General features: G+C 39.7%; 2 protein-coding genes and 1 long non-coding RNA gene across 7 annotated transcripts in view; 1 reads left to right on the top strand and 2 right to left on the bottom strand.

The window, feature by feature from the left end:
* Positions 1-4,614, bottom strand: part of Chb (chromosome bows) — a 33,611-nt gene extending 28,997 nt beyond the window's left edge. For all 5 annotated transcript variants that reach the window (XM_071794757.1, XM_071794758.1, XM_071794759.1 and 2 more), the window contains exon 1: positions 3,735-4,614. In XM_071794757.1, coding sequence (XP_071650858.1) covers positions 3,735-3,923 — 189 coding nt within the window. In that variant the 5' untranslated portion in view covers positions 3,924-4,614. The remainder of the gene's footprint in view (positions 1-3,734) is intronic.
* On the top strand, positions 2,512-3,354 carry LOC139823324 (uncharacterized). The gene is made up of 2 exons (XR_011734740.1): positions 2,512-3,043; positions 3,151-3,354. It is a non-coding gene; the product is annotated as an uncharacterized lncRNA (long non-coding RNA).
* A 2,120-nt stretch (positions 4,615-6,734) lies between the features above and the next one.
* LOC139822764 (protein unc-45 homolog B-like) lies at positions 6,735-12,056 on the bottom strand. Its single transcript, XM_071794770.1, has 5 exons — positions 11,290-12,056; positions 10,011-10,278; positions 9,366-9,689; positions 8,836-9,279; positions 6,735-8,459 (listed from the first exon to the last, which is right to left on the bottom strand). The coding sequence occupies exons 2-5, from the start codon at positions 10,266-10,268 to the stop codon at positions 7,491-7,493; spliced, it is 1,995 nt and encodes a 664-aa protein (XP_071650871.1). The 5' UTR covers positions 10,269-10,278; positions 11,290-12,056; the 3' UTR covers positions 6,735-7,490.
* Between the last annotated feature and the right edge of the window lie 48 nt (positions 12,057-12,104).

Here is a 12,104-nt window from a genome sequence, read left to right as displayed (position 1 = left end):
CAATAAGCTTCAACTGGTGATGGATTTTTTTTAAAACTTGCGCATGTATTAATTACAAATATGGAAATCGCCAGTGATTCGATAACCAAGTGAAACACGAGCGAAATATCTGAGTAAAATTATACGGAGTCGAAAGAAAAAGAAAGTGATTATTAAAAAGAGAGAATAGCTGTTAATTTCATTAATTATTTGCGTAAAAGAAACATTTAAAAAATATATATGTCATCCCGTATTTTACAAATTAGATCAATTTGTTGCAATCTGTCTCATGAAGAACGTTTTATCAACCAGATATGAAAAATGTAACGTTACGATGAGTCATTCCCAGTGTTACCGCCCAAACGAGGAGAATGATTTCTTACTCCCACTCATCTTAGAGTAGATTTTACCACACGATATAGCTTCAACGTTTTAGCTAACGTTAACTCGTAAACACGTCATTGTCCGTAAAACTCTCGGTAAAACTGTATCTTGTCGTAGATTGATCGAAACTTATCAAGATTTCGTGAACATGGAACGCTCGAGCTTTACTCGGGATAATCTTGGAGCATCTTAATTGATCGAAAGTAAATTTGAAGTTTATTTCAGGCACGTATTTGAGGCAGACGTACGAGAGTGACGCGCGAAAATTTTGACAAAACTGCGAAAGATTATGCGCGGAATACAAATTCAAATGAAATCACTGGGACCGTACCTGATGGTTCAAATCCTACGATAAAGTTTCGAGTCACTCTCGATACTCCATTAAACTGTCACTCGGGCTGCTGTGCATTCCTCTCGATGGGGTCAAAAACTCGCATCGTACACTCGGCCATTACCGGAGAGCATTTAGCGACTTGACTGGCTCCGACTAAACGACAGCCCTGCGTCGATCTTTGCGACACGTTAGCAAAAGACACGTTAACGTACATGGCGTGAAAGTTTTTTTCCCCTTATTTGCGAGTGAACCGAGCTCCGTGATTCTTTTACGAGCGAAAGATGCACGGTGAATTAAGTGAATTTTGGAGCCGATATATGAAATTAATCCAAAGCCTTTATCTATTACTTAATTTTTGGAAATCGGGATACGGGGAAACCTGTTATGCAAATTAATTAGAAATTTTTAGCGTTTTCAATTCAATTACGTCTACGATCGTGACCGTTGTCCTCGAAGGTCCAGCAAACGAAATAAGTAAATAAATGAACGATGGCACGTTTAATTCGGCAAGAGTACCGAGAACATAGGAGGAGTGCAACTCAATCGGCAACAATAACACGTCATAAACTCGATTGCTTCGATCGCTCGATGCAGATTGAGCAATTTAAAGGTCATCCCGGTGAATCCCAACGTATCCTTTGCCAAAAGAGGATCTCGAAATATCTCCTCTCCGCGGTACGTCACGAGGTGCAACGTTCTTTCTTAAAGATGTGGTCGTAAAAAAAATCAACACAAAACGAACAAGCGATGAAAGGAAGTCTAACGATAACGTCGTTATAATGATCTTTGTGACAAAAATAAATTGAATTTGAAAGCGCGGTCTCTCCGACTGTACAAAAATAATCTACATTTATAACGGGACGAGGTCACAGCCCGAGTGTTAAAGGTTGCATACGGTTGAATACCGGAGGTATGAGAACCCCTGTATGTACACAAAGTAATAAGTTTGTCACTCGACACACCCCGGCCGGCACCTCGCGATCGTACGAAATTAGGATTGAGTGAGATCTAATGTAATATGACACTAATAAAGTATATATATGAAGGAAGGGAAGATAAACGTCCATAATGAAAAGATATGAGGAACAAATAGAAGTTCAATTCGCAGTAACGAATCCAACTTACGAAACGACATTTTCACGTTTAATATCTCTTATCTTACTTAATTAAATGTGCCAGTGTCTCTTTATGTAATTAATTAAGTGCGCCAATGTCTATTTCACTTTCTCTTCAATCCTTGTACAGATATTATCCCATTGCGTATTCGTTGCACTTTATTCTCCGCTTCTTGTGTTCAATAGCGCATTGTCCGCCAGATAAATACGGCCGAAATATCGACATACCCATACGCAGGAAATAAAGATTAAACGGAATGCTATGTTGATGTATAAACATCCCGCTTTGTGTGCCCTTAACAACAGCATTTTTACAAGACTACGCATTGCTTGAGCTTATTGCGCAATATGCAAAAAGGACCGACATGTTAAATGTGTTAATTAACTATTTTCTACGCTAAATTAAAGTTCATTTACACAACGTGCCGAGTTTCCCTGCTCAGATTTTAAGGTATCGCGATGGAAGACGCGAGATGTATTCTCCCAGTAAATACAAATACATCGATACGCTGCCTCGCTGTTCTCGAAGGATTGTTTATATCACGCACGGCGTTCCAATTTACAACGTTTATTAGCGTTTAGTCTTACTCGTGTATCAGATCACTTTGCGATCACAATGTGCCTTTAAATCCCTTTAAACACCATTATGCTCCGATCTCCAACTTGCGTAATACGCAAGCACTTAGCGTTAAATAAATACCTCGGCCAACATTGCGGCTCGCGCGGAACAACTTGCGCTTTCGCTTGCGAGAGTCCGTAGAAAAGGGTATACCGTAAACACAGGTTCCGAGAGTCATAAACCGCAAAGACGTATTACTTTGGCCCTCGGGAGGTCACTTGGACCCGTCGGAAGAAATAAACGGAAGAAAAGTTGAACCAGTCGGGCCAGTCGTTCACTACCCAGTAAACGGCAGTAAATTATGACAAATAGCACTTTCATCGGCATTGAGGATACCGGGATTACTTGTACTTGCTCCTTCGCGTCACTTCGGCGCCCCACGGACCGCTAAATCGGTCGTTCCCGTTTTGCGACGCGACGCGCGGAGGTGAGAACAGGGGCGGTCGCGTTCTCACGTGCGAGCGCGAAAAAGCGGCGTTTTACGGAGCGCGCCGAAGGCGGCGGCTGATCAATCGTCTCCTTTCTCCATTTATGGACCGCGCGCGTCATGTGCTCGACTAGGAGGAGGCCGCGAATCCAACGTGATCGATTCCGATTGAGCGTCAACCCTCTGTAAGACCATATGACTTAGAAGTTGCATTATGGAACGTACCTATATATATATATATATGTTCATTTTTTAAGTTTCAATGATTTAATCAATGGTTTCCCACTTACAGGTTGGTGCAACCTTTTTTTCCACAAGCAAAAAAACTCCAGTTACAGAAGGTTAAGGCCATGTTAATTCGATTAGTTCGCATTGCTTCATCCTTTCAATTATAATTCATCTTTCAACACAAAACGGCCGCGGCGCCCGAAAAGTAGCTCGGCTTTAGTACAGATGTCAATAAATCTAGCAACAACCTTCCAAAAAAAAAAAACAACGAACGCAGCCCTTCTTGACGTAATCTTCAAAGTGAAGTAAATAACACTAACAACGATAAATAAATTTTTTAATCAAATGTAATCCACATCTTTATCTTTTTGTCAATAAACGTTTATCGACGTTCTAGGAAGGCGTTTCGCGCGTCACCTTGCGCGTCCCAGAGGGAGAAAAAATCGAGTTTCTCCATCTCCGTTTTAATTTTAGCGTTTAATAAAGTGGAGAATAGGCGCAAGATAAGTATCTACATGTAAATAACGTGAAAGTTACGTCGGAAAGTAGCCGGAAAAATACCGCGAGTAAAGGTTAGGTGCGCTCGAAGTAACTCGATCGCGGACTCAGACATCGTCGTCGTCGTCGTCGCCGACGGAAAACGCTTACCTTGGGATTACCGTTGCCGAGCCACGGTATAACGTTGTCGATGAACATGCCGATGTCCTGGCACTCGATGCTCTTGCTCGAGTCGCCGAGGTAATTGAGCAGCGCGCTGCCGACGTTGAGCTTCTTCTTGATATCCGTCGTTGACAGAAGCGGCATAAAGCCGTCCATATCACGCGGATTCACCGCCATGGTCGGGGCGAGGTGCTACACGTCGCACGTCGCCGTCGCCGTCGTGGCCGCGCGCACACACGTCGTTCTCGTCGCCGCCACTCCAGAAGACGATCCACCCGCGCGGGTCCCTCGTTCGCGAAAACAAGGACAAGGACGATACGCGGGGAGAGGTGGTCTCACTCGCGCACGTCAACACACATCGCCTCGCCACGGCGACGGGGATATCGTTTCCTTCGTCATGCCAACCGGGACGAGGTCGCGTCTCGCGGAGGGCGAGAAAGAACGCGGGAATCGCCGCGAGTCCGCCGATACCGATACCGTCCGCGCGATTTAATCACCGTCACTGCGACAGTCGTCGTCGCCGTCGTCGTCGTCGTTGCCGCCGCCACCGCCGCCGCCGCTCGCCGCTCGCCGTAACGTCCGTACGCGCGGCGCGACCGCCGAGCGAACCTCGGTAATCCTTCGGGCGAGCTTCGTGTCGCGCGCACCCACTCACACGCCGATCAGGCCAGCGTCCGTCGTCGTCGTCGTCGTTGAGACACTTCGTCGCACGCCGTACACCGCAACTACCCGTACACGAACGCGGCGAAACGAGGGATCATCGGCACCGTACACGCGACGCCATTTTCGTTTCCCCATCATGGCGGCCGGCGGCGTTCGTCGCGCGCGCGCGCCGCGCCGCGCCAATCTGTGGTCGATCGACACGCCGTCTATCGGTCCACGAAGGCACAAGAAAGGTGAGCAGCTATTTGGCGCGAAGAAATGCAAATACAAGTGAAGGGAAAGTGAAATATGTTTAGTTCAAATAAAAAATTCGACAAAACAACCTCTCTTGTAATTTATTTCAAAATGTTAATACTGATTTCTTTCGTCCAAAATCTCTAAAGATATTGTATTTGTATGAGAAACGAGATTATTGATCGATAAATCAATCTCGCTAATGTATAAAATTCGTATACTTCATACGGAAAATACGATCGACTGTTACAAAAAAACTTTCTAAGATATTGTAGCCAATAAGAAATGCAGCATTAAGGTGCCTTTTCATGCTGACGCTCGACGCTCGATTTGGGCGTCAAACTTGATCACGTGATAGGTCACGTGATAGTCTTTTTAATTCCAGCGTCAAATGGCAAAAGCTCAACTGTGTTCAGCTTTGACGCTTGACGCTCGTTTCAGTCAATTGCTTGTTTTGACGCTCGCATATCTGATGCTATTTCGCCTTCTTATCGATGAAGTTGGTCACGTGACCAGTTTTGACGCCCAAATCAAGCGTCGAGCATTCACACTATCACCACGATGCACACGTATACATACATACGTACCTTTGATAGCATAGCGTTTCCGCGTCCCGTGTGCAGAAACCATATATGGCTGATGCTAGGTCTACAATGCGAGAGTTCATTATTACTGACAATGAGTAGTTTTATTTATGGAATCATGTTACTGTACAAATTAGATTTTAAGATTCTCGGTGAAATAATAATTAGTTATGAATTAATTCTTACTAGAAGGAAGAGGTGATATCTATATTTGTCGTAATTAGATTTCTTTTATATAAAGGATAGAGGGAATAGAAAATCGGGTTTGAATAACAGAATGGACTTTGATTGGCTGGAGTTATGAATATCGAATCTAGTTTACAAATTCCATGCATGGAACGTTTTCTATTGCTGAGCACGTATTGTGAAACTTTTCGGAATTGATTTCGAAATTCCGATTGTATTTATTCCGTTTTCCTTAGAAAACACAATAGAAATCTAGAAAATAACTAAACAATTCCATGCATAAGTCAAAGCGAAAGATTAATAATATCAAAATTATTTGCTATATTTTTTACTATTTTTTACTACTTTCAAGAGTAATTTTTTTGCTCCAATTATTAAAAAATTACGAAGGGCTAGATAGCTTAAGATAAGCTATATCTATTGTAAAAAACAGCATATATGCATATAAGTCAAAGCGAAAGATTAATAAAGCCAACATTATTTGCTACTTTTGTGCTATTTTTTGTTTTCAAAAGTAATTTTTTTTGCTCCAACTATTAAAAAGTTACGAACGCTAGATAGCTTAAGATATTGATTATAATATTGACATAGATTAGAAATTCGAGATGAGATCTCAAGTTCAAATGTATATGTGTATACATATATATTATATTCCCTTTAACTAATTTAACAAATTAAATAATAAGTTAAATTAATTAACGTACCTATATATCGCTTTTACATAAAAGACTAAAGTATGATCTCAATGTGTATAATATGTATATTACGCTGCTATATAGTCAACGAGAAGACAGAATTAAACGACGTCGGCGTCGGGCGCCGTTCAGCGGAAGGATAGAAGCTCTGAAATGTGATGAACGACAAGAATCTCGAGAAATACAAGCGTTTATTTTAACATTAGGCGATTTTTGGCGATCGTTTGGTATGGTTTGGTACATATACCAAAGTTGCTATCGGTGGTTGCTATTGGTTCTGGTGCAATTTGGTACCCTTTGGTTGCTTATACCAGAGTCACGCCAAAAATCGCCTATTGTTATGTGTCTTTTAATGCGAATCATGCTCTCTCAAATGAGATTTGACAATAAAGAGTTTTAGATTTTAGTTTTAGATTTAGACTTGCGCTGGTAAGCAGAAGAGAGCGTCCCGTTTGACCACAGCGATTGACCACTCACAGCCCCCGATGCCTGGAGTTTTCCCCTGAACCAACTAATCAGATATTTTTTTTTTAAATCAATTGACAAACGTGGTATTATTTCGTACTATATATATTAATATTCTACTTTGGCAAATTTATGTAACAAATAAATTAACTGCGTGTATATGTCTTGCACAAATAAACATATATTTAAAGATATATAAACACAAATATAATTATATGATCGCATGACTACATTTAAAACGATAAAATTGCAGAAATATAAATATAATATTTATTTTATTATTTAAAGCACTTTATAACTTTATAATAACAATGAGTGCTTCACTATTACATCGTTCCGCAACAGCCTCTAAACCAATGGATGTCAATTCCTTGATTTCCTTATTGTTATCGTTCTTGCTCAATGACTTCAGTAGTTCTATTATGTCTGTTTCGATGAGTTTTGCAGCAAAGTCTTCCATGCTTCTTATCATACTTAGCACAAATATAACACCCATTTTTTGTATGTTATTGTTTGGATTAGTGAGTAAAGAGCGTAGGAATTCTAGCCAGAAATTCGAGTCCAAAACTTTCTTACAAGCTTCTTTGTTGGCCACCGTCAGTTTCACTAGAGCTGCAGCTGCTGCGAATTTAATATCTTTATTCTCGTCCTTGTACAATAACATAAGATACTCAACTCGAGAATTATCCTGTTCGAAACACTGGATGGCGACTTCACGGTTTAATATCAAAATGTTTATAAGATTTGCAGACGCCAAATTTCAAAAGATCGTCCCCCTCGTACACAAAAGCTTCAATTTTTTGAAATACTCCTTTAAATATATGTTCTCGCATGCTGTCGTTGACTTCAGCTAGATTGCACAAAAGCTGTTAGAGTCTGGCAATTCTCCTTAACGGAACACTCCAGGTTCATAAGATTTACAATCGGTTTAACCGTTTAACAACCTTCGTCAATAGTTGACCGGGCAATAGAACCTCATGTTTCGTGAGATCCAAACGGACCAAAGCTAGCGAAGCTTGTTTCTTTGCCTCGACTGTGCCATCCAGCGCTAACGACAACAATGCCTCCGTGCCGCCTTCATCAACAACTATTTCTCTCAATTTCTGTTGATTGCATATCGCGTTAAAAACGCGCGCTATCAATTCCTTGCAGTTCTGATTGTCCGTTTTGGCGAAGTCAACCAGATAACTGATCACATTCTTATCCATTAAGTCGCCCAATCTTTCTTCGAAGTAGTCGTCGTCCAATTCAGATTCCTCGGGAAAATGATATTTGACAAACTTTGATATCTCGGGTTCTTGCTCGTCATAAGCGTTGCATAAGTTCACCAAAATCGTAAGCACGTCGAAGAGAAATTGATCATCAGTCTCGATCTCCGCGGTAAAGTCGAGTATGTAATCAATGTAACTTGGATCATCGATCAACTCCTTTTTGACTTTCGTATTGAAAGTCAGATACGACAGACCTTTTACGGCCAACTCTATATTTTCTTTCTTTGGCGAATCAGATGAAAAATGTATGCAAGCCTCAATTAATTCCTCACTCACTCCATCCGCGAACGGTCTGATAGTCGCGTCTGAGTCTCCGGAATTACCCAACTTGCAAAAAGCCACTAACGCTCGAACTCGAATTGAATTATCTTTGGATAGACACAGCTTTTTCAATATATCTGCACCCTGATTTATGATCGCGCGGACTTTGTCGTTTTTGGACACAGCGGTAACGATATATTCGAGAATCACTTTCTGCTTCAATAGTTTATTGTACCGTAATGCCGTTTCCGTCATACCGAGGATCATCCCCAAAATCTCTTCTTTAGCCACAATTGCGTTTCCAACATCTGATGGACCCAATAATAAGGTAGTTATCGCAACTACTACACGCCACTGTAAAACAATCGATTAACAATTCATTAATTTTAACGTTTCGACAAACAATAATATTGATTGAAAATTAAGGAAGCTACAGTGTTATTTAATTTTGATAGAAAATAGACATTTCTGATAAATTACGTTTCAGAAAATACTAGATGATAAAGTCATATTCTTCAATAAATTTCGATTGCTCTGTTATAACCGTATTTTAATTTAAAACTTACAGAATATATACAATACTGAAAAAGAACTGAAAAGTCTTCTTTAACATTTTTGTTTTAAAAATAGAGTTTAAATTGCTCAAATCGGCTATAGTTAAAAAGACTCGGCCTTTTATTTTCAAACAATTTAAATGACAAGAAAAGATCGAAAGTTGCAAAATTCATACTTCAGATTCATAGTCAGGCGAATGCAGTTTATTTGCAATAAATTCATCAATGGCGTTGATAAATGTTTTCTCATCATCACAGTACACATTTTCATATATTTTTGCTAAACACCCACTAGTTATAGTTTGCGTGGAGGATGTGATGTCCATCGAGAATTTGTATTTATTGTATAGCTCCCTTTCACTGGCTACCTCCATCAATCTTTGCACACCGCGAAGTTCGACAAATCGTTTGGCCCAGTCTAACATAGGTACGCAACGAATGTTATGCGTAATAAGTTTTATTACTGCGTCTCTAGCAGGGCCAGTTATCGTTCTACTCGTTATGCTGTTCAACAAGTACAACATAATTGTGTCTACTTTTTTTTGCGCCTCGTACAAATCCTTGTTGAAATTTGAATCGGGTTTATTATTTATGTCGATGATGTAAGTGTTCAATATATTCTAAAATCAAAATATGCAATAAATTTTTAATTACTGAAATACGTAAAATATGTAAAATAACTACATGTATATTACTCGATATTCACCTGTAAACAACATTGAGACGCGTTAACTCTCTCTAAAGATGTACTGTTCATTATTTCCAGACACCAAGGCAAACCGACGCATTTCATAACGGACTCGGTTCGACTAATATTGTTTTTGCATAACTCGCTTACAATACGAATCGCGCCACAGATTATTTCCTCGTTCGTTTTTACTTTCACAAGTTGTGCGATTTTCGACACACCTTCCTTCTTGAAGATCTCGTCGGCACCAACTTCGTCACATGCGAGCATAAACAAATTATTTATAGCGATTTCACTCTCACTTGCGTTCCCTTCAAATGCTAGATCCAGCATTTCTGATACCTATAATACAAAGCAAAATTAAGCGTATACTTAAATATAATGATCTGCAATAAAAATTTAAATAACTATGAGATTATATTTGTATGATGTAAATTTTACCCGTAGTGTGCAGACTATTAATGAACAAGAATTAATAATTGTATATTAAAAAACAAAAACTCAAATCCATTTGTCAAATTATGTGTGATATTGAAATAAAAACCCTTACTAATACTTAGATCCAGGATGAAAAATGTATTGCATTTTTATTATCTTATCTAAATTAAATTATCATGTTTTGCGAGTTGACGAATAACTTTTGTAACAGTTACGTATATTTACCTTGGCACCTTTATTACGACGTTCTTGTACAATTTCACGTAACCTTGTCACTACGGGCTGAATAAATTTGTTGTTGGGGTCAGATGAAATAATGATCTTCGCATCCCGATATGCCTCCTCGAATCTTTCTAACGCTTGTAGTGCTAAACATCTGTGATACAATGCGTGGTTACAACATGTCTTTAATGCATTGTCGCAGTCTTCAACCACTTTCTCGTAATTGCTCAGCTTTGCACTCATAACTGATGACTTTATCATGGTGGAATAACTGTACAACCCAAATTATATGATGTTACATTACATGTTTTAACATAGAAAGACTCTGAAATTTCATATTGTGTCTTTTATTTATATATGTATTATCTTAAATGCAAAAAGCATTAGAAGATGAAATTATTGTTAAATAATTATATAATATGCATGAGGCAATATAGGCCTGTTCGTTTTAGCTGAACTTCTTGCACAGTTCATCTTTCCTCTTTTTCTTTTCACATTGGAAAGAAAAATAGAAAAGATGAACTGTACAAGAAGTTCAGCTTGTAAAACAAACAGGCCTAATATAATGTATAATGGATAAAGAATAAACACACAGTTTAATAATAAAAATGCAATTTCAAGTGTGTAATCTGCATGTAAATTGTAATCAATTGTTGTAATAATTTCTATATCAGAAAGTTGACTTTTGTAGAACATTGGAAAACAAAACAGAAGAAGTCAATCATTTAAGTAATTATTTAGTGTTCGTTCTCAGAATCTCCAGAAACTGTTTGTGCATATTAGACAAAATAATGTGGAACTATCCAGACAATTTATGACGCAGTATGCAAATATTTGATTTCGTCTTAACGCAAAAGAAAGAGATGCAAATTATGTACGCTATGCTGCAATAGTTGGGGACACTTTACATTTCCTCCCTTTTTTGCGTCGGGAATTCAACTTCCTCGACGAAAGAGAGTCTGAGAAAGGCGAGCGAAATAACCTGGAACGCGCGATAAATTTATGCGTGAAGATGAATCTCATTCGATCGACATTTTTTCTTACGTAAAAAAATAGTACCGTCAACCGAGTATTAACGAGTATTAACGATTTGCTTTTCAGTTATTAATGCATCTAGAGTTCTGTTCATTTCTTGAATTATATTGATGACCTCGTGTGCTCTCGTGTGGTTTCTTTTCCCGCGCGATTATTACTAACGTATCTCACATCATTTTTAACAGCCTTTGTTATATTGTTGAATCTTCGTTCAGACCGTCTACGAAACAAAATGTAAATTCTTTACCTGTCGGATAGCTTATTCCTCTTCGTAACGTTCTTCCGTGCTGCTCGAACACTCTAAACTTTCTCTACTTTTCTCGACCTTTCAACGAGTGTAACGTGTAACTAAATAACCAAAAATTCAAATTGCGGGCAAATCGGTCGCGGCTTACATACAAGATAGTGTTTACAGTCATGTTTATGTTTACGTGAACGGCCGGGGACGCCGGGGTAGGAAATGTCGAGAAACGATGTTGCATGTCATGTGACTTTCAAAAGCGCGGGCTCGGCCTAGTGATATATGTATATATCTCCGGACTGTCGAGCGTCAGCATGAAAAGGCACTTTTAGAGGGACTCTACACAGTCTATAGTCTATACGTAGCCACAGAGCTACTTATAGATCTAGAGCTCTAGCCGCGCCGCCGCAGACGCGCCGCTGCGCGGCTGTTGCGCCAACCTTGACCCGTTTGTTTCAATTTCAAACGCGATCACGTATTTTTGCGTTTTGCGATCGCTCGCTTTCCGCTGCCACGCAAAAAGGAGCAGAAGAAGAAGAGGAAAACCGAAAAAGAAGACAAAAGAAGTATCGTGTATCGTGAGATCAAACGTAGAATCGCTCCCGATCTTGTCGGACGATGACTCCAGCCATGGCGTCCACGCATCCAGTATCCAGTCGACGACGATTTGAAATCGACCGACGAGCGACGAGGTGAGTCAAAATGTATAAAAATGTCGATCCGACGCGTGTTTAACAAGACCGTATAAGCGTGGCATTTGTCGTTCGTCTGCTTTAATGGCGACGGCGGTTAATTACGCCTCAGAATACTGGAATGGTAAA

The sequence above is a fragment of the Temnothorax longispinosus genome, chromosome 12, assembly GCF_030848805.1.
Source record: "Temnothorax longispinosus isolate EJ_2023e chromosome 12, Tlon_JGU_v1, whole genome shotgun sequence".
NCBI classification, from domain to species: Eukaryota; Metazoa; Arthropoda; class Insecta; order Hymenoptera; family Formicidae; genus Temnothorax; species Temnothorax longispinosus.
This window is presented reverse-complemented; position numbering and strand designations above follow the sequence as displayed.